We start from the raw sequence: 21,831 nt of genomic DNA, 5'->3' as shown, positions 1-21,831 counted from the left end.
ATATTGTAATCTTTTAGTTATGATGACACTTAGAGACATTTACATCTCTAAATAATTTTAGATTATAGTTTTTGTATCTTTGTGTTTTTTTTTTCAATACTATTGTTATTGCGTTTTTTGTAATTCGACATTTAGAGGCTTTATACATCTCTATGTTAGTTTGATTTGATATTTACGGCTTAGTTGTATTTTATAATTATTGATGTGTTTTTTTTTGCTGTATGTAAATTCCATATTGACGTGTAAAAGTGCCCTTGTGGCCTATTTGCTGAATAAATGTTGATATTTGATATTTGATATTTGATCTACGAGTGTATACACTGTTTCGTTTTTATAAACACAAATGTCACGCGGCAAACTGGAAACACCTCTCTCGGTTTCTTCTCAACACCCTGTGCCGATATTGTGATGATGTAGTCTGAAGGTTTCATTTCATAAAACATTGTCTTCTTCATTACTGCTTTACAGCTCACAGCTGAATCATTGAGATCACAATATCTTTCTTAGCTTACATATGCATAATATGCAAATTTTGCTAGTAATACCTAGGCCTAGGCTCACAAAGAAGTATGTACATATATGGGGATTGCCTTGACATTTTTAATAGATACAAACTTAGCATGGGTTTCAAGGTTATCGATTTGAGTTTAGTTTCATTATGATTTATGAATAATATACCTACTTAATAAAATGGGAACCCGAAAAAAGAGTGTTTTAAGCGCAGGTAGGTATGGTTTATTGTACTGGGCGTAATTTATTAGGTACAGATTAGATAGGTAGTATAGGTAAATACGGATCATGTAGTTATAGGTACCTATTAGGTATAGGTACCTATGATCCGTATTTTTACTGTAAATAAACTTGGTCCTGATGTGTTTAATTTATGTAATTGGGTGAAAATAAGGCATCTAGCATTATTGCACAATCTACTTAAGTACACACACATTGCAGACTTAATGTCTAAATCTAAAGGGATTCTGTACCAGTCAACTATGAGGCCAAACAAACATTGATAAGAAATTATTCTGCTTTTGTCCACAGAAAACGATCCTCGACAGCATATCCCAAGATGACCCCTCGTTCACCGGCGACGGGTACACGTCCCTGGCCATCATCTACGCCACGCTGGCCGTCTGCAACTGGCTGGCGCCGTCCGCTATCACGCTCACGGGCCCGCGCGGCGCCATGATCATCGGTGCGGTCACTTACCTGTGAGTATGTAACCGGTGTAGACTGTAGCACTACAGCTAGCATCATTCATGCCACACCGGATAAGACAATTCGGCGAGAAAGCCCATGTGAAAAGGTCAGGGCACTTTTGCGTGTTTTCGCGAAATGTCGAGTATTTTTGGCGAATAAGCAAGGACTATCCAAAATAAATGTGCAATAAAATAAAATAAATAGAAATGTTCTAATCCTTATAAATCTTATAATGCATTATGTAAGTAGGTGTGACTGTGACCTGCTTATAGCTTAAATGATGAACTGGATAACCTTAACCAATTCCCATGTTAACATACTTTACATAATCGCAATACTCGTATTGAACGTATTTTGCACTTATTTAGGTATAATTAAGTAAATAATCTTATGAGTAGCTTAGGTGAGTTTATCAACTTGTATTCTGCTGTTGTTCTGTCCCGTGAGACAGGGAAAAGCAGTTACAAGATTTTCAGAAAAAATGCTGTTACACATATACTTCTTACATGATATACATGTTGCAGTAAGATAGATAAAGCCGTTATATAGTTATAACCCTAGGGATATAATTATATTTCGTAACATAGTTGTACGAAAGCGATTCATTACTATCTTACTAGGAATATAACTATAATACGTCTTTAGTTTAGTGATATAGTTATATTACTGGATTCAGTTTAGTGAAATAATTGTAGGTAGGAGTGCGGCGGTGCGGCGGAGGTATAGTTATATCCCTAGGGATATAGTTATATGCCGTATAATACGGTATTTGACTAAACTAATGTGGTTAAATATACTTACTGTTTTCTTTGATTCCCTGGCAGATTTATAACGATTTAACTTTGTTGGTTGCAATTAGTTGAACATAATCCAGTAATATAACTATATTACCAAACTAGAAACGTATTATAGTTATATTCGTAGTAAGATATTACTATCTTACTAGGAATATGATTATAATACGTACTATACGGCATATAACTATATCCCTAGGGATATATCTAGACCTCCGCCGCACCGCCGCACTCCTACCTACATTGCAATTACTATCTTACTAGGAATATGATTATAATACGTACTATACGGCATATAACTATATCCCTAGGGATATGACTATACCTCCGCCGCACCGCCGCACTCCTACCTACAATTATTTCACTAAACTGAATCCAGTAATATAACTATATCACTAAACTAAAACGTATTATAGTTATATTCCTAGTAAGATAGTAATGAATCGCTTTCGTATAACTATGTTACGACGTATAATTATATCCCTAGGGTTATAACTATATAACGGCTTTATCTATCGTACTGCGACATACATATAGCTTAGACTGGAAATTGTGTTAAAATTACTGAAAAATATTTAATGGGACAGTATTCCATTCGCTTGAGAGCTACTATGCCAAAGACAGACAGACAGACAGACATTGGCGTCAAACATATAACACCCCTCTATATGCGTCGGGGTTTAAAAAATGTTGACTTCAGGCACTTTATTGCACTGTAAAAGGTTAATAAAGCACTCGTACCTACACAAATCTTTGATATTGACATACCGCCAGTTAAAATCAGTAAAAAAAAATCTTACAAGGTATACACACAGTACTCGTATACCTACCTACTTCCTACCTATTTAAACTTATTTTTTTTATCGTTAGACATACATATTATAACAGCAGATATCACAGTAAAGTCTTAGTACAGAGTCCGATGCACAATAGCGAGTGAAACTGTCCAGTTACGGTTAGGTAAGTGGTGAGACGTTTTAGTCGGGTTTTCTCTGCATTACGACTCGAAACTCTATCGCATGTATGTAACTCGCAAATGTAACGTAAGTCGTAAAATAAAGACTGTATTTTGTTGTTACTAGAGTCTATTTAACAATGTTATGTTTCTCTATAGCTGCTATATATGGCTATACTTAGGTACATGACGACAATCGATTCTACGATATGGCTGTAATTTTCTAGGATTTTTTTGCAGAACCTAGGTAAATAAAAACATTTTCTAAGATCAGAATAAAGTGAGGTTTACAACGTTATAATAATGATATAGGTATTGAATTTTTCAGAGTGGGTATAATCAGAATGATGTACCTAGAACTTGTCCTAGAACATAGTGGTTATATTCTATTTCGTCCTTAAGCATTTATATTCAATAATTTGGATCTGGTGGATAAAAGGTAGAATTATTTTATATTAAATACCTTACTGTTTATTGACTTCTTTCAAGGTGCTTTAAGTATGTAGGTACCTGCCGTGCCTAATTTATTTAGGTACGCCAATCGTTTTGCACATAAGTAACGCGATAATTCATAATGTTACGTACTTTGCAATATACATTGATGATGTACTTACCTACGTAATAAGGAAATTGGGGGATGTTTTCTACGGATCTATATCTGAATCCCTAAAGTATTTTCTCCTATCTTTGCATTCCCTAATATTGTTTGTCTTAATGATCAGTAGTCCTAACACTAAAAACCCTAATTTTGGTGTCCCTAATTATTGATTACTTATCCTAATGTTATTAAGCATATTTTCTTTTTGGCGGGGGTCGCAGTTCTAACCCTAACCTAACCCACTTTTGTGGCAGCAAGTTCTAAAACCTAACCATTTTTCAGAACCTTACATTATGGAAAATAATCGTTATGACAATTGATCGTTAGGGCATGTGCCCATTAGGACAAACCAGTTAGGGCAAGTGACTTTAGGACAAACGTTGTTAGGGATTCAGAATGACACCCGTTTTCTACGCGTCTCTTTTTTTCCCGACTTGGGGGTTGGTCCGATAATAAAAGTTATTTTGAACGTAAAGATAAGTTTAATTCTTGGGAAAATATAATCTCAAGTTATTTAAGCTGATCTTTTAATAGTTTTAATAATAAACGTTGTTACCTACTCCGCAATTATACTGTTTCGGTCCACTAATATGATGTGGCTCACTAAACACGTTTAATTAACTGAGTTTCGCTAAGTGTAAAATGTGTAAATACAGCGCATCAGCGATTCAATATCGAGTGTAACAAGGTACCTACATTATTTAAGTAAAACTACATATAATAAAGATATTGAATTCAATGCACTTTGGAGGATATTGTTCAGCGTTTACAAAGTTGGAAGGAAAGTTTGAATCTAAAATGTCATGTGTTTGTATCCGAGCGCTGCCTGCTTAATTTAGTGTCCCCGCCAAGACGAGCAAAGCGAAGCGCAAGGGCACTACCTGCCTTTTCTCGAAGCGCTTCGTGGTTTTAATAATATGTACCATAATAATATAATATCACTATAATTTCATAGCGATATTGAACCGTAGGGTAGGGTCAGTAGGATCGTACCAAAACTAGGTTGATTATGTAATTTTATTGCAATTATAGTAGTTAAGTTTTGGTTGGTCCCTGACGCTATGTATATGTAATTAGCGGAGAGAAGTGAAGTGCGACTGCAAATATTTACCCGCTTTATATTACCACATTACAACGAACATAATTAATACTAAAGTACGCGATAAAAAAAAGGAAAAACATAATTATGTACACATCATTGACATTATCATGAGTCCTGACACATAAATCCAGAACTATTTATTAGGATCAGGATTATCATGAAAAGAAGGAACATTTGAAAGTGAATAAATCTATAAATGTGTCTAGGTTACCTTACAACTTACAATGCATATTCAGGGGATTTCATTTCATGCTTTGTGCAATTTTAGTTCAAATTCAGCTTAGCTTCAGCTTCGAGTCCAGATAGAAATGAGATTCTCACACGTTTTGTATCTTATAATTAACTAGCGACCCGCCCCAGCTTCGCACGGGTTAACAAATTATACATAAACCTTCCTCTTGAATCACTCTATCTATTAAACCGCATCAAATTCCGTTGCGTAGTTTTAAGGTTTGTTCCTGGTTCGTCGTATTCCTGTTTCGTTGGATTCCTGATTCGTCGAAATGTGCTAAAAATGCTAGAAAAAGTACGATCACTGGTGATTACATTAAATCTTCATATTTAGGTAGTAAATACTGATTTACTGCAAGACATATATGTATATAATTAATTAATTATATGTATATAATTCCCACGAAATAAGAATACGACGAATCAGGAATCCGACGAACCAGGAACAAACCGTTTTAAAGATCTAAGCATACATAGGGACAGACAGACAGCGGGAAGCGACTTTGTTTTATATTATGTAGTGATACATACTTCTGTAGTATCTTCTGCATAGGTATACCTATTATTATGAAGCTGAAAAGCGTTCCTACAGTAGGTACGACAAACGTAATGAATAATGATTAATTGTGCATCAGTGAGACGGATTTATCTACTTAGAAGTGGTGGAATAGCGAAGATCAATTAACACAATCCCGGTCTGTCCTCGTTGCGAAAGCGATTAACGATAACGCTTATTGTTAGAGCAATCAGCAGCGTATAAGTGCCAGTGACCGATATTGGACATGTATTACCTATTTACGACATTTAAATATTTTTTATTAATAGTGCGATTAGGAATTGATTTACCTTGTAAGTGACCGCTGATAAAGATCAAATTTGGTAGGTTATTAGGTTGCGAAAAGGTTATAGGTATAAGCTCTTACCTATTGTAAATTAAATACCTACGGTGAATTATAATTACCTAGTTGTTACTATTAGGCACATAAAGTTTATTTTATTAGTTTTGCGTTCGTTTGTAAAATTAATTAATCATGTAGGTATTAGATGAATCACTGGACCGAAACGTAAACGTGCTAAAAATCGAATCGCGTTGAAGGTTTGATGGCTAATTATTCTGCATCAGCCCAGAGGAATTGTAAACATTGTAATTGATGGGGGATGAAGGGATGGATTGTAATGAATTGATGGACATGGGGCGTTTACCTACATACCTAGTACTTATTTATATTTACGCTGTGTTTGAAAACAAAAACATCATGTCTATGAGTACTCCGAGAATTAGTATTCCGTAAACAAGTCTAGCTGTTCGTCGAACCTTCACTCTCTAAACACAAGGCCACATATTTCCTTGCACCTATGTAGTCAATATTACGACTCATTAAAACACTGTAGCATATAATATTTCTTATTCAATTAACTTAATCATACAAACCAGTTGGCACCATTCTCCCGCCATAAAACATGGCCAACCATGCTCAGCGTGAGATAATTTGATCAAGGAAAATACTGTAGATAACCTTTTACCCGCCTAAACGGGACAGTTTAACCAGTTGGAAAGCTGTACTTTGTCGTCCACTTTTACTTTATATTCAGGATATTTTAATTTATCTCTTAAATTTTAACACACACAAAGACCGAACCAGCGGCTCATATTTTTTCGAATCAATTTCTCTCGTACTAATAATATACATGAGTTTGGTCAGGTCATAGTTTCTTGCCTTTTGGCACTATCATAAAAGTATACCTCTCCTCCGTTTCTCTTCAGTTTAAGTTTTAGCTTTTCTGATACTGTTATAACATAAACATAAGTATGGTAAATACCTACCTATATGTACTTGCCTACTAAGGTTGATGTTTAGTGTCTTGTCATATATTTCTCAGTCAAAAGATCAGGGACGCTAGTGTCGTACCAGATACATATTTGTACTGAACTAGATACCTAATCAATTTAATTGCCATTTTTAGGGTTCCGTAGCCAAATGGCAAAAAACGGAACCCTTATAGATTCGTCATGTCTGTCTGTCCGTCTGTCCGTCTGTCCGTCTGTCTGTCCGTCCGTATGTCACAGCCACTTTTCTCCGAAACTATAAGAACTATACTGTTGAAACTTGGTAAGTAGATGTATTCTGTGAACCGCATTAAGATTTTCACACAAAAATAGAAAAAAAACAATAAATTTTTGGGGTTCGAACTGAAACTCAAAAATTTTTTTTTCATCAAACCCATACGTGTGGGGTATCTATGGATAGGTCTTCAAAAATGATATTGAGGTTTCTAATATCATTTTTTTCTAAACTGAATAGTTTGCGCGAGAGACACTTCCAAAGTGGTAAAATGTGTGTCCCCCCCCCTGTAACTTCTAAAATAAGAGAATGATAAAACTAAAAAAAATATATGATGTACATTATCATGTAAACTTCCACCGAAAATTGGTTTGAACGAGATCTATGTAGTAAGTAGTTTTTTTTATACGTCTTAAATCGCCTAAATACGGAACCCTTCATGGGCGAGTCCGACTCGCACTTGGCCGCTTTTTTTTATTTGTGGCTTGACGGAATGTCAGCGAATGTATTCTAAACAATTCTTAAGAACGTCCGGTGTATATTACGCTTAGCTATTTATGCTCGAATCCACTTAACGCTGCTAATAGTTGTTTCCGTTGAAAAATAAGAATTGACAAACATAGGTAGGTGAGGGTGGGGAGGGTCGATCCCTAGGGGACACTTGGTAAACTTCATTTTTAATCAAACCAAACGAGATACAATTTTTTGCGCTGGTAACACTCATTCATTCGTTCCTAACTTCACGTTCTGTCATGGCACTGTATCGGAAAAGTCAGTGGTTCAAAAATGGCGGACGGTGAAAGATTTTCTGCGTACTATATTCAATTTTCGGTAAGCTTTAACTGGATTTATTTTATAATATGAGATGGAAATGATGTTAGTGAGTGTGCTTATTTTATTTCTTGTTTATTGAAGTGATGATTAACTTGGATTACATTAATATACGCGAACACATGTTTCGAGTACGGCACGTTTTATAATCTTACTATGTATGGGGAGACTTTGTCTTTTTCTTCAGGGGAGATATGATTCCGGGATCATGTCACCCCCAAAGCGATCAAGTATACATTGTAATAAATTTACTTACAAAACGATTCATAGAGCAGAAGAGCTATCATAAATATTTTCTTTTCTTTAGTAAATCATGCCGCGAAAGTACGACCAGAGAAACACTGATTTAAACTTTCAAGGTTTTTGACTCATTATTGTTTATTAAAACGGAATTTAATGGCGTATAATTCAGTTTTTAATTATACAACCGACTCCGTAAACGGAATTATCCCCGTGGCCTTTGAAAAGACTGACTAAAGTTGACATCAACATTTTACGAACTACCCGTACTTGGTCTTTTTTATCAAGTTAAACGTTTTACACACAGGGGATGTTACTCGGCCGACAAAAAACACTTATAACGATGTTTGGTTTTCAACCGGCGATATTTGTTTTTATGGATGAAATGCTATTTCAATGGTTTTCCGACCTTATGTACTATAGAACCGACGGTCCATAGAAAGGATTTTAGGATTATGCAGCTCAAACACCGTCCTCGAAATGTGAGCAGTAAATTTCTAAACTTATTTATTGTAGTAAACAATAACTACCAGTGATGGGTACAAAAAATAAAATTACTGTAGGTATCTGACGCTAAAAATACCTTCATAAGAACTTTAAAAAAATTAGCTTGTTACAAGAAATTTTATGTTAATAACTTAGATTTTTTTTTTTTTTTGGTACAAAAATTGATTCCCTATTTTATGTTGTTTTATGGATAATACGATTACATTGTTTTTTTTAAGTATAAGATTATGGATTAATATGTGTTTGATATCTTCATATATTAATTTTCTGTAGATAAAGTGAATAAATTAATGTAGATACTACCCTCGAAATATGACATTGCCACTTAAAATCTTTTTACCAAGTGTCCCCAAATCTGGAAGACTTGATCACTTCGGCTTAGACATCTGATTACCGGAAATACAACTTCAAAGCATGGAAGATGCAATATATATATGTTTGCTGTGTATTTTACAAATTATAGATGCATTGCTAATAGCGATCCGAGTTATATAATCAATGAGAATCTGGTATGGGGAGACATGGTAAAAATATGTTTATCATGTGTCCCAAGAACCAGGGTCACTTGATCCCCCTAGGATCAAGGCTCCCGACCAGGGGTAAACAAGTCTCCCTTACATAGGGGACACATGGTAAAAGTCAACAGTATGGGTTTTCATTAAATAATGATCTAATTTATTGCACAAATCTGTTCTAATTCAAACTATTAATGAAGAGATAAATTCTGAGTCGTATGGTCTATAAAGTTTTTCAATACTACAAATAGTTAAGAAAATGTATGCTAAAAACAAAAGGGGTGATCAACCCTCCCCAGTTTCCCCTACGTATTTTGTGATGTATGCAAAACAACCATTTTATATACCACCGATTCGCTGATGCCCATGTGAATGACACCTAAGCATGAATTTCATTACCACAAGTTAGAGGTACTTACCTATCAATTTGATATTTTCCTCACAGAACATTTTTTCTCATGCGTTTTACTGGAAAAGCGCAATTAAATCCACTAAAAACGAAATAATTATTTATGAACTGCGGTCTAAGCATAATTCAGTCTTTTGATATTTTAAAAATCTAGTCTATATGGCCGTTACTGTTATATGTTTTATATGAAGGCAGGTTTGTACTTATGGAGTATGATTGAAGCAAAGTTAATCGACCGTGGTTTTACCCTTTGATTGTTGGCTCTGTCCCAAATGCCTTCGGTGAATCGCCTACGGGTTATTCAAATTTACTTTTATGTAGGTACCTAACCTAATATTTGCAAATTCCTGTGATTTTTTGCGCCTCGGTGGCAAACAAGCGTTAGTGTGCTGACTATAAGTACAGCATCAATAGTAGTATAGCGGACGAGACAACACATCAAAAGTAAGCTTAGATGGGGTAAGAGAAACACTTAAATATTCTGTTTCTTTTAACCCACATGACCGTATCTACTATTTCTAATTTTTCTATACTTTAATTTAATAGTTTTAGGTATGCATTTTTTTTTTGCACGGAGAGAGATCTGTCTCTATATAAAAACTAGCGGCAATAAGTATATTGTGGCCGATATTTTTAATTACGAAACGTAGAATATATCACTCTATTTGTAAAAGTATTGGGAGGGTAGCATTTAACCTTTCGCTGTTAAACCTAACCTGTACAAAGTTCAAATATTTCAATTAGTTCAAGCGAGTAAACGAGCGTTTTCGCATTTTATGAGAATGAATATTTGCCGTTTACACATTCGAGAGAGCTCATAAAACTGAACTCAATGTTGGGGTCACAAGTGTCACAACTTATCTACACAAGTGTTGTCATGACATGACTGGATTTGTATCGTCTGTAACTTATGTAAGGAACAGGTGCTTCCCCATTAGTCTAATCAAAAGAAAACTATCATCGGGGTAAAAAAAAGCCTAATGTCGATAAACCTAAAGTAGTTAGTAGGTTGTTTTTGAAGTTGGGTAGCTTTTATTGCACTTTTAAACCAATATTACTTTAGATAATAGCTAAATATATTTATATTTAGTATAGGAATAGGTAAGCAATTATTATGGGATAACTTGATTCCAACTTGATATTCTCAAAAGATGCAAAATAGTAGTTTATGCAACAGTGATATAATAAGGGTTCTTAAAATTCAAGGGTCGAAGTTACAAAACGAGACGTAGTCGAGTTTTGTAAAAAAAGACCCGAGAATTTTAAGAACCAATTATGAGCTGTTGCATACATTACTTTTTCTATGACAGCTGCAGCAAAAAAAAGAGTTATTATTAAAAAAAAAAGAGTTATTATTTAAAAAAAATTGAGTTATTATTTAAAAAAAAAGAGTTATTATTGTAAATGAAAACATACCTCTTTCAATCAAGATGATCGGAACTTGTATCTTTAAAAAAAATAAAGCAGTTGTATTATACTCATAAGATGACTGCTAGCAGTCATCTTATGAGCCTATAGACAAATCATTCAAATGACATTGCTTTAGATATCACTGTCAGTCATTTAATTGACACATTTAAGTGCTGGAGTAGAAAATAGTAGTTTATGCAACAGTGATATAATAAGGGTTCTTAAAATTCTCGGGTCTTTTTTTATGTGCATGGAGCTATATTTAAAGGTGACCTATTAAGGAAAAATAAAAATATGATAAAATGGCATTTGACCTTACATTAAGATATTTGGCATTCTCTTTTGGTTGGATGAGAAGAAGAGTGACATTGATTTAAATGCTATTATATCTTTTTTCTACTCCAGCACTTAAATGTGTCAATTAAATGACTGACAGTGATATCTAAAGCAATGTCATTTGAATGCTTTGTCTATAGGCTCATAAGATGACTGCTAGCAGTCATCTTATGAGTATAATACAACTGCTTTATTTTTTTTAAAGATACAAGTTCCGATCATCTTGATTGAAAGAGGTATGTTTTCATTTACAATAATAACTCTTTTTTTTTTTAAATAATAACTAAATTTTTTTTAAATAATAACTCTTTTTTTTTAATAATAACTCTTTTTTTGCTGCAGCTGTCATAGAAAAAGTAATGTATGCAACAGCTCATAATTGGTTCTTAAAATTCTAGGGTCTTTTTTTTTTTTTTTTTTTTTGCTGCAGCTGTCATAGAAAAAGTAATGTATGCAACAGCTCATAATTGGTTCTTAAAATTCTCGGGTCTTTTTTTACAAAACTCGACTACGTCTCGTTTTGTAACTTCGACCCTTGAATTTTAAGAACCCTTATTATATCACTGTTGCATAAACTACTATTATAGAATGATTTATGTATAGCAGGAAGTTCGCTTTTATTGCCTATCGTTAGAACGTGATGGTCACGACGAAGAGCCATAAAATAAAAGCGCAGCTATCATTGCCCCCTAGTCCTGCTGAATAAAGGACTCCTGCTAAAGGGCCACACCAGTTCCAATCGACTTTAACCAACACATCAATATTTTTTTCACCTCAGCAGCTCGAACAAGGGTACTTTGCTACTTAAAAACAATGAGCAAAATCGCATTTTGCTAACCGAGTGAGACAAATAGAGCAAAATGCGATTTTGCTCACTCAGTGAGCAAAATGCGACTTTGCTCACTGTTTTTAAGTAGCAAAGTACCCTTGTTCGAGCTGCTGAGGTGAAAACTTAATTGTTGGTCGCTCCCTCGCTCGCTCGCGAATCTAGTATAGAATCTTTCGCTTGCACGGGACTCAAAATAAGCACTCTAAGAAATATCAAGCTTTGATCTCTTGTTGTACAAATAACTATTCTTCAAACATTCATTTTCTGTTCCAGGTTCTTCATAGTGACGTTCATGTTCCCCCGCACCGCTCTGCTGTACGCGGCGAGCGTGCTGATCGGCGCCGGCGCGGCCGCCATATGGACGGGGCAGGGCAACTACCTCACCGTCAACAGCGATGCTGAGACCATCTCCCGCAACTCTGGAGTGTTTTGGGCCATGCTGCAGTGCAGGTTGGTTCTTCACAGTAACTTGACGGGGTAGGAATAGTACCATACTGCAGCACCTTTGGAAATTTCTGGGTTATATTTTAGGTCTTGCAGCTGTCCTTGAACCAAGAAAATTCCAAATGCAGGTCCGACCGAAGTATAGGGCTTCTATTAGCCGTATTGAGAATACTAATTTCAAATTAAAAGGCTGGTTACCCAGCACTACCTTGAAGTACAGCCAACGCGGCACCGTTTATGCTCAATCTAAAAACAGTGTTGTATTTCTTAACTTCCCAAAAGGTTACATGCCCTGTGGTCAAAGGCGCTCTCCTAGCCACGAGTGAACGAGAGTCGATAACAAATAATATGTACCTACTAACACCGATCTTGTAGGGAATTCCATAACGTGAACATAACGGGTTCACAAAACTAAACGCGTAATACATTTAATTGTAAATATGTAATACCGGTTCCTTGTTATTTTTCCAGTTTATTCTTCGGTAACCTGTTCGTGTTCATAAAGTTCCAAGGCAAGCAGCACATCGACCAGGAGACGCGTAACATGGTGTTCGGCTGTCTAACCGCAGTATGCGCACTCGGCATAGTGTTCCTGCTGTTACTGAGGCCCGCTAAGCGCGCACCAGCTATTGAAGATGCCAAGGTATAATACACTTTATATGCAAGTTCATACGGTTCAAATTGTTGCGCAATATGGTTATCGGCTGACTGACCTTTGCGTCCTCAAAAGTGCTACTGACTGAGACCCGATGCTACTGACTGAGACCGGCACTGGTCTGTGGAGACCCACCAAGCGAGGCGCGCGGCGGCTATTGAGAATGTCGAGGTATTTTACACTCTACGCACAACTCTATAGGGTTCACATTGATCCGTAACTTGGAGTTTGGCTGCCTGACTGCCGTGTATAAGCCCTCGGAGGCTTAGATTTCGAATGAGGTATTTGAACTCTATATTCAAGTACAGAAGGTTCATTATTCCATAAACAGCCGATTGCTTCATACATTTTCCTTTCGTCACGCCTTATATATTTGTTACAGATTGAAGTCGTGAGCAATGAGCCCACCACTCCCCTGGACGCGTTCAAAGGAGCCCTGAGGTTGTTCTGCACGAGGGACATGCTGTTGCTGAGTGTTACGTTCATTTATACTGGTGAGATCCCAAAGTTAATATCATTTTGTTACAAAACAAGCTCTGCAAGGTTCGAAATTACAAGTAAAGACTATGCATTTATTTTATTGATCGCGGAGATGTCATATTTTCGCACTTACAAGCATCTGAGCGTTTTCCAAAAAAAGTGTACATTTCATTCATGTCTTCAAAATATTGACTTCTTGGGCTCATTTTACTCAGAATCATTTGTACATTCACGCTTCATACATGAAAAAATATGTCCCAAAATTTTGTATGAAAAAATTTTTTTCCAGTGCGTCACGTTCATACAAATAAAAAAAATTTTCATACAAGAATGTGACGATCAGGAAAGGAATTTTTTGTACACATTTTTTTATGTATGAGGCGTGAATGTACAAATGATTCTGAGTAAAATGAGCCCAAGAAGTCAATATTTTGAAGACATTAATGAAATGTACACTTTTTTTGGAAAACGCTCATCTACATCTAGCCATGTATCTTATCTAAGTAGGTAAAAGGGTACAGCTGCAAGTCACTATAACAAACTTTCCATATGGGTCATTAGTTTCAGTTGTTTATAGTTATCGCACTGTATGGACTGTCGCTACGTACACACCAATGAATTTTTTAATCATACATTTTGAATACGGACTTTTGTCTCCATATAAATCATATTTATTACATAGGTACTTTTGATCGTATCTCCATTAATTCATCATATTGCCTCTTATAGAATTGCGAGACGTATATCTTCGGTCGATATGGTGTTTGTTTACTTGTTGAGTACATATAAGCATGTTGTGTGTTCCAGGCGTGGAACTGTCGTTCTTCAGCGGGGTGTACAGCCCGAGCATTGGCTTCACGCTGTCCATGGGCGAGAACGTGAAGCAGCTGGTCGGGTTGTCTGGAGTCTTCATCGGCCTGGGGGAGGTGCTGGGTGAGTCTACATGGTCTCTGACCATGGGGCTTTAATCCTTAAATGCATAGTGATGCATTTATACACACAACATAAACATCAAATGTTATGCATTATTAAACAAATTCTATTTGTTCTTGTATATTATTTCAATAGTAAAACTAATAAATTTTCCGAATTATTACATAAATTTACGCAGTATTTTAATTTATAAAAGTTACATTTGTTTATAGACGAAATGTCGGAAAACTTGGAAAAACCTGGAAGTTGATGATTTTTAGTATGTGATTTTGGGCAGATTTTTCGGGGTTTGTAATTATTTTATATTTACAAATTTTATCATAGGAACATCACAAATAGTGTACCTTTCTGTTGGCAGTTAAGATTTTTCCTATACCCCTTACTAATAGCTATATATTTCCAAAAATATGATTTAGACTATGCAACTTTTAACACTGATTTCCCAGTGAAAATCGATGATATATTTTTTTTTACTAATTTTCCTAGAAACGGCAAACAATTATGTGATATATATATTAATTTCGGGCAAAACGAATTATCATGTATTTAAGGGTTAAATCCAGGGCTTGATTTTACTCGCTAAACTGAGCTACTTTTACTATGGGACCAACCCTTACATAAGTTGCACTGTAAAGATAGATGAACTGATGGTGACAGTCAACATTCCGTCAGTTGTAAGGTTTATAGAAACCTTTGTTTTGGACGCTGTGCCATCGCCATTAGGTAACAAAATCGAACAAACTAAACGCTAAGTTTCGAGTGGTATAAAATTATTAACGAGCTTAAGTTTAGTCAAGCGTGTCTCACTCCGCGATTTCGTCGCTTTGCTACAGGTAGCTAAAAGTAGCCAAAGGCCATAAGCCATAAGCCGCGCGTGGCGCTGTCGCCACCTAGCGGCCATATCTGTGCTGATCGTAACAGACGCGTTTTGTTAGAGAGTGAGTCTTCTGTACTTAGTACTATTATTTATTCTGTGGTTTAGTTTATATTATCGTGTTATTTTTTGTACAGTTAGTTGTTTTTTCAATCACTTGTCTCAGTGTCGGTTTCAGCTGAAACACCTGACGATGAAGACGACAGGTCAATTCAGGAAAATAACTTCTAATCTACAAACAAGACAAGTCTGTAGTGTCCGTTTGTAGAAGCCCCAATCTGTAATTAACTAAAATCGACTATAATTAAAATTAATCATGAAATATTTTGCCTTTTTTTTATGTTAAACTGATCGGCGATTGGCTCTAGACACACCTGATGGAAAGTGAAGACAGAGCCTAAAACATGGTTAAATATTTTTAGGTGGAGCGTTGTTCGGCATCCTCGGGAGCCGCACCACCCGCTGGGGCCGCGACCCGGTCGTGTTCACCGGCTACCTCATCCACATCACCAGCTTCTTCCTCATCTTCATCAACCTCCCCAACGTGGCGCCCTTCGGAGACACCAACGAAACCTCCTACATCACCCCCTCGCCGCCTCTCGCTATGCTGTGCAGTTTCCTGCTAGGCTTCGGTGATGCGTGCTTCAATACGCAAATATACTCGATATTGGGAGGGAACTACGCCGATAACAGTACATCGGCGTTTGCCCTGTTTAAGTTTACTCAGGTAAGTTGAGATGAGAGAAATAATAGGAAATAGTAATTCCGCTTCTATCTTTAATCTATATCTAGGGTGGCAGTGACATGCGAAATTTTCTTATCAATTTGCAATTAAACAATCTGTAATTTTATCCTGGACTTTGGCGACGCGAACTTTGACATACAGAATATGCATATAAGGTTGTCTGGAAGAGATCGCTTTTTAACGATAAGACCGCCTGTTGTTTAACCTCTTCCTGTATTATTTGTATTGTTTTCTGTAATGAGGTGTGCGATAAAGAGTATTTGTATTGTATGCAATGCAACCGAACTACACGAGGCTGACCTGCCCCCTTGTACGCATGTCGTCGTGTTCGAAACACGTTGACGGCTAAAGACGTCAACTGACGCGCGCGGCTACAGCCCATCAACCATATCAACCATCGTTCATGCTGACAAGGTTCCCGACGACGCGCCGCGCACGATAGGCGTGGCGTTCAAAGGGCTATTTAATGTGGTGACAAAAGTTGTAATAAATCTGTTCTCCCCCAGTCGCTGGCCGCCGCGGCGTGCTTCTTCTACTCGTCGCGCGCGCTGCTGTCGGTGCAGCTGGGCGTGCTGGCCGTGCTGGGCACGCTGGGCACGGCCGCCTTCTGCCGCGTGGAGGCGGCGGCGCGCGCGCGGCGCCGCGCCGACGCGCAGGACCTGGACGAGAAGACGCCCGCCACGCACTCGCTCGCCGACAACGCTTTACACTACGATTGAACACAGTGCCGGCCCGAGCCCTTGATCAGGGTAGAGCGAAATCGGGTTTTGGCGCCCTTCGTTGAAGTTTTCAAACGTATTTTGGGCCCCCGCCACACTCGCGTCTTTTAAGACTTTTTTTTCTCGTTTGCTATTTTGGCGCCCCCCTTGCCATCCGGCGCCTAGAGCGGCTGCTCCACTCGCTCTACCCGGCCCTGATTGAACAGATAAAACTCTAATCTGACGTATTGGGAGTAAATATTGTTACTGAGGAGATTGGCAGCGTATAACGCATCGGTGCCATTGTAGGTGCCTATAAATAATAAATAGGCATCGTCACCTCACGTTGTACCGTCGAGCCCACATTGTAATGTGATATTTGTGACGAAACTTTTGTTTGTGTCAGTTTTGTAACGATCGCCGATCACTACCAGCTATTGACGGTGATATGAATATGTCCAGTTACCTTTTTCTTGGCTAAAAAACTATCAAATAATGTTCAATATTCGTTCAGCTGAACTTTCGTTCGTGTTCAGCTATCAACCCCTAAAATTAAGCTGTCTCGATATTTTTATACAACTACCTACTATAAACTCGAATAAAATGTGATTATAGGTAGAAAAGGAAAATTAATAAATATTTTTTTATATAATATTTATCCGTTTTCGTTTTAATCACAGTAATTAACAGTTTAAACATCTTTGTTATTTAATATATTACATGCCTCGCAACATATATATATATAGATTGCATTGGTTGCAAGTGTATTATATGCACATGTAAATTGTTTAAGTTAACCAGTTATACTTCTTTATGTATAATATACGTAGTATTTTATATGCATTGATGATTGAAAGAATTTGTGTTCTTGCCTATCATTAATTGTTCCTATACCTCTATAACATCTTAACTTGTTGCACGCCACTTAATATGTCAAGTCGTGCTTCATATTATGAAGTTGTGCTAGACAAAGCATGTTATGATTATGATGTCCTGGTTATCACAAGATATTTGCTTGTTATGTTAAATAAAAACCTTATTATCTATAGCCATATTTAGGATAGCCAAAAAGATAGACTTTATGAGAATGGAACATGTCATATTTAGTTCCATGTTTCATAGTAAAATGTTAACAGAAGGTGCTGTCAGATTGTAAGAATGATGTATGATATTGTAAATAATAATATAAGTATATATTTGTAAATACCGGGAACAGAATGTTATTAAATCATGGCGAAAATAATAGACTACACATAAATATTGTAAACTGTATATAAATAAAATATACACACAATCCTAAAATATTACAGGTTTTTGCCACACATTTTATGTTGACATGTTATTTCTTACAACATAAAATTGATTTCAATAGCACATTCCTATTTTGTCAAGTATTTAAATTTTGTATTTATCTTGTCATGCTAGGTGTAAAAGGAAAGGATATAAATTTTGCCTTGCAGTGATTGAATTTGTCAAAGTAAAAATGCATTTCTGAGATCCTAAAAGTATTACTTGAAACATTCCATTGCTTTATTTATACTAATATCTAACTAATACAGAAAACCTAAATCAAACTAAATTGGTAATGTCTAGTCAATTGTTTTTTCCTGGCACACTTTACTTGCTGTACCTACTCAAATTTTATTATTAGAAATATAACATAAGAATAGATATTATCAATTTATCATATAATTAAGGCAATAAAATATATTAACAATGAGTTTAGAACTTTTATTGACTCGTAACTATTACCTCTATATTGTTGTTTTCAAAACCCTTTCTGATGCTAATTGACCTAATCAACAGTCAATATTATTGTGTCCATTCTTAGAAAATATATCTACCGTGCAATTGCCACCTGTTCCTTTGAAATATATGCAATAAGTGGTGCTAATTTCATGCAACTGCAGTTACATTTATTGAAAATGGAAGATGGGTAATTGGGTAGAGGTTGGGATAGTTATGGTAGTATTTTGTGTACCATCACTTTCCCCTACCCATGTTTTACTAAATTGTTCAGAATTCTGAAGAATACCAGCAAACCTAAAGTTAGCTAATAAGTCCACTTGCTAAATAGTCACCAATCTGCCTGCTAAAGAATAAAGTAAAAGAAAACAATTGGTAACACAATATTATAATTAACAACTACATGACATATAACAACTAAACCTAATTTATTTACTGCTCTCTGAAGCTCCCATTTTGAAGTCCATGGGTTTGTCGTAGCCCATCATTTTGGCGTAGTGCATTGGGTCACTGAAGTGCCTCGCCTCCACAAACAGGGGCTTTCCTTTGGCCACCAATGTTGTGAACATGCCAGGGATTTCAGGCACTACAACATCTTCTGCTTTGAATTCATGCTGAAATTAAACATAATGCCTGATAAGAGAACACCACTGATCTACTATGTAATATGTATACTTCGTTTTTTTTAGGATTAGAAATTTGGTAAACAATCTTGATGTGTCTTTTAATTGAAAAACACTTTTTAAAAATCAATAACTATTACTTATGAAAGCAGAAGACTATAAAAGATCATATTAGATTCATAATTGTTATATATTTACCGTAACTTATTTTTAAAATGTGTTTTTCAATTAAAAGACACATCAAGATTGTTTACCAAATTTCTAATCCTAAAAAAAACGAAGTATAGTAGCATGGTGATTTTTGAGATTGAAATGTTCCAAAGTTAATTTCATCAGTAACAATATTTTAATATTTTTTATATCCCTCTATTAGTTTATAAATAGGAATTAGGGAGCTAATACAACATACAATCATTTTCTAATCTACTAAAATAAAAAAAAAGAGTGGAAACTTACCTGTTTTTCAGCAATAAAAAAGTTGTAAGTAATTGCTCTGTATGTTGCATTTGCACTATCATAGTCAATTTTTGTTACATATTTCTTAGTTATTTGATGTAGCAGTATTGGTGTGACGAATGTGAAGAACCCAACCACTGAGCAAATAGCGACGAGGAGTGATGTGCTTCCAATGGTGGCTGCTTCGTTTATAATGATCGGCTGAGCTACCCAGCCCGCGGCGCTGGAGCTCAGAGAAAATACCTTCACAGCCTTGATTTGTGGCGTTAAAGGACCATAATAAATGCGGTTTACTTCGCTGTCTCCTTTGGAATGGCTAGCGAAATGCCGTATCAGTTTACTGTTCACTGTAAGACACTTTAAGTTAACAATTTCTTTGTGAAATACTGCTAATGATCTGGTTTGCACAAATTTGCCTTGGAAACAAAGTCGAAACATGTTTGTGTCTTCAGTATTTTGAGCCTCTAAAATGCAAAATCAAAGCAAATCAATGTAGAGAATCCCATTAGTTAAGGTTATTTTTCACCAGAGAATAGAGATTTCAAGATTTGTCTGTCAGCTGTCACTGAGTACAGTCGCTGTCAAATTGTTAAAATCGAGAACCGTTCTGAAATAATAAAACTTTAATGCCTTCTGTATTATACTCGGTCAACCAGATCTTAATAGTAGAAAAAGGCGGCAAATTTGAAAAATGTAGGCGCGAAGGGATATCGTCCCATAGAAAATTTGAATTTCGCGCCTTTTTTACTGACAAGATTTGGTTGACCAGCTATAATTAAACCGAAATTAAAACTATAGTTGGTCAAACTAATTTCTTAGTAAATAGGAACAAAAAAGTCTATACTCATCCTTTTCTTTTGGGTGCTAGTACTAGTGTAAGAAAAAGATAGTATGATTCGCTCTGTCTATGTTTGAAATGAGACAGTCCTTATCCTTATAAATAGGTTTAATTCCAGATGAATTTCACTCGGATTTCACCAATGAGCGCTTGGAGGATACAACTAAACGGAGTAGCCATTAACAGGCTTTCGCCTCTGTCGAAAATAGGCTTGGAGGATACAACTAAACGGAGTAGCCATTAGCAGGCTTTCCCCTCTGTCGAAAATAGGCGGCCAACGGTCATACACAATGTATGGACTGACGTTTATCTGACATGGCTATTTTTACGTTACGCATACATTTGACGTTCCCCTCCCCCGCAAAAATCGGCAGACTGTTTTGTACAGAAAATTACAGACATGGCGTCTCCGTTTGATTATATCCTCCTAGACTAAAAAGTAAAAAATAAAATAAATAAAAAAAGAATTAAAAAATTAAAAATAAACAAAAATAAAACCAAAATAAAATAACTTAATATAATATCTTTTTTAAAAAAAGGGAACCGCCTTCAAAAAACCAACCCACTGAAAAGCACAAAATAATTTTTATATGGCATCCCTATACGTCTCCAGTCCCTGTCCCGTCGTAAAGCAAATTTCTGCCAAAAAGTAATTAATACCTAATAATAAGAAAATTAATAATCATCCGGGTAATTACTTAGTTTTTGCAGTCGGTGCCAAACCAAAATTTTTGAGAACCGATATTTTAGACAACAAAGAACTGCACTTACTTGCATTATAAAGACATAGGTACTTAGTTTACTCATTATATAATTTATTTAGTTCTTGTAGGTACTAGGTACTTACTCGTATTTTTTTGCTGATTGGTAGTAAAGAATGTTTTTGTTGGTTTGGCACCGCCTTCAAAAACTAAGTAATTACCCGGATGATTATTAATTTTCTTATTATTAGGTATTAATTACTTTTTGGCAGAAATTTGCTTTACGACGGGACAGGGACTGGAGACGTATAGGGATGCCATATAAAAATTATTTTGTGCTTTTCAGTGGGTTGGTTTTTTGAAGGCGGTTCCCTTTTTTAAAAAAGATATTATATTAAGTTATTTTATTTTGGTTTTATTTTTGTTTATTTTTAATTTTTTAATTCTTTTTTTATTTATTTTATTTTTTACTTTTTAGTGATAGGTAGGTACTTCATTTATTTTAGGTTTTGGGCTAAAATATACTAGTTTGTTAGGTTCTCTATTTAGTTTTAGTGTAATTTAGTATTAAGTTAATTTGGTTTGGTTTTCTAGATGTGACGGATGACCTATATAGCG

The 21,831-nt window shown here is 35.8% G+C and overlaps 2 protein-coding genes across 2 annotated transcripts in view; one reads left to right on the top strand and one right to left on the bottom strand.

Annotated features, from left to right (window-relative positions):
* The window catches only part of LOC134651134 (UNC93-like protein MFSD11), a 29,601-nt gene extending 12,725 nt beyond the window's left edge, over positions 1 to 16,876 (top strand). The window contains exons 2-8 of the mRNA XM_063506159.1: positions 1,042 to 1,211; positions 12,294 to 12,470; positions 12,936 to 13,107; positions 13,502 to 13,613; positions 14,407 to 14,532; positions 15,829 to 16,133; positions 16,658 to 16,876. Of these exons, the coding sequence (XP_063362229.1) occupies positions 1,042 to 1,211; positions 12,294 to 12,470; positions 12,936 to 13,107; positions 13,502 to 13,613; positions 14,407 to 14,532; positions 15,829 to 16,133; positions 16,658 to 16,870 (1,275 nt within the window). The 3' untranslated portion in view covers positions 16,871 to 16,876. The remainder of the gene's footprint in view (positions 1 to 1,041; positions 1,212 to 12,293; positions 12,471 to 12,935; positions 13,108 to 13,501; positions 13,614 to 14,406; positions 14,533 to 15,828; positions 16,134 to 16,657) is intronic.
* Positions 16,877 to 18,971: 2,095 nt separating this feature from the next.
* LOC134651147 (transmembrane protein 70 homolog, mitochondrial) lies at positions 18,972 to 20,198 on the bottom strand. Its single transcript, XM_063506180.1, has 2 exons — positions 19,675 to 20,198; positions 18,972 to 19,209 (listed from the first exon to the last, which is right to left on the bottom strand). Exons 1-2 carry the CDS (start codon positions 20,110 to 20,112, stop codon positions 19,024 to 19,026), a joined length of 624 nt encoding a protein of 207 aa, XP_063362250.1. The 5' UTR covers positions 20,113 to 20,198; the 3' UTR covers positions 18,972 to 19,023.
* Positions 20,199 to 21,831: the final 1,633 nt, after the last annotated feature.

This window comes from Cydia amplana, chromosome 9 (assembly GCF_948474715.1).
Source record: "Cydia amplana chromosome 9, ilCydAmpl1.1, whole genome shotgun sequence".
Lineage (NCBI taxonomy): Eukaryota > Metazoa > Arthropoda > Insecta > Lepidoptera > Tortricidae > Cydia > Cydia amplana.
This window is presented reverse-complemented; position numbering and strand designations above follow the sequence as displayed.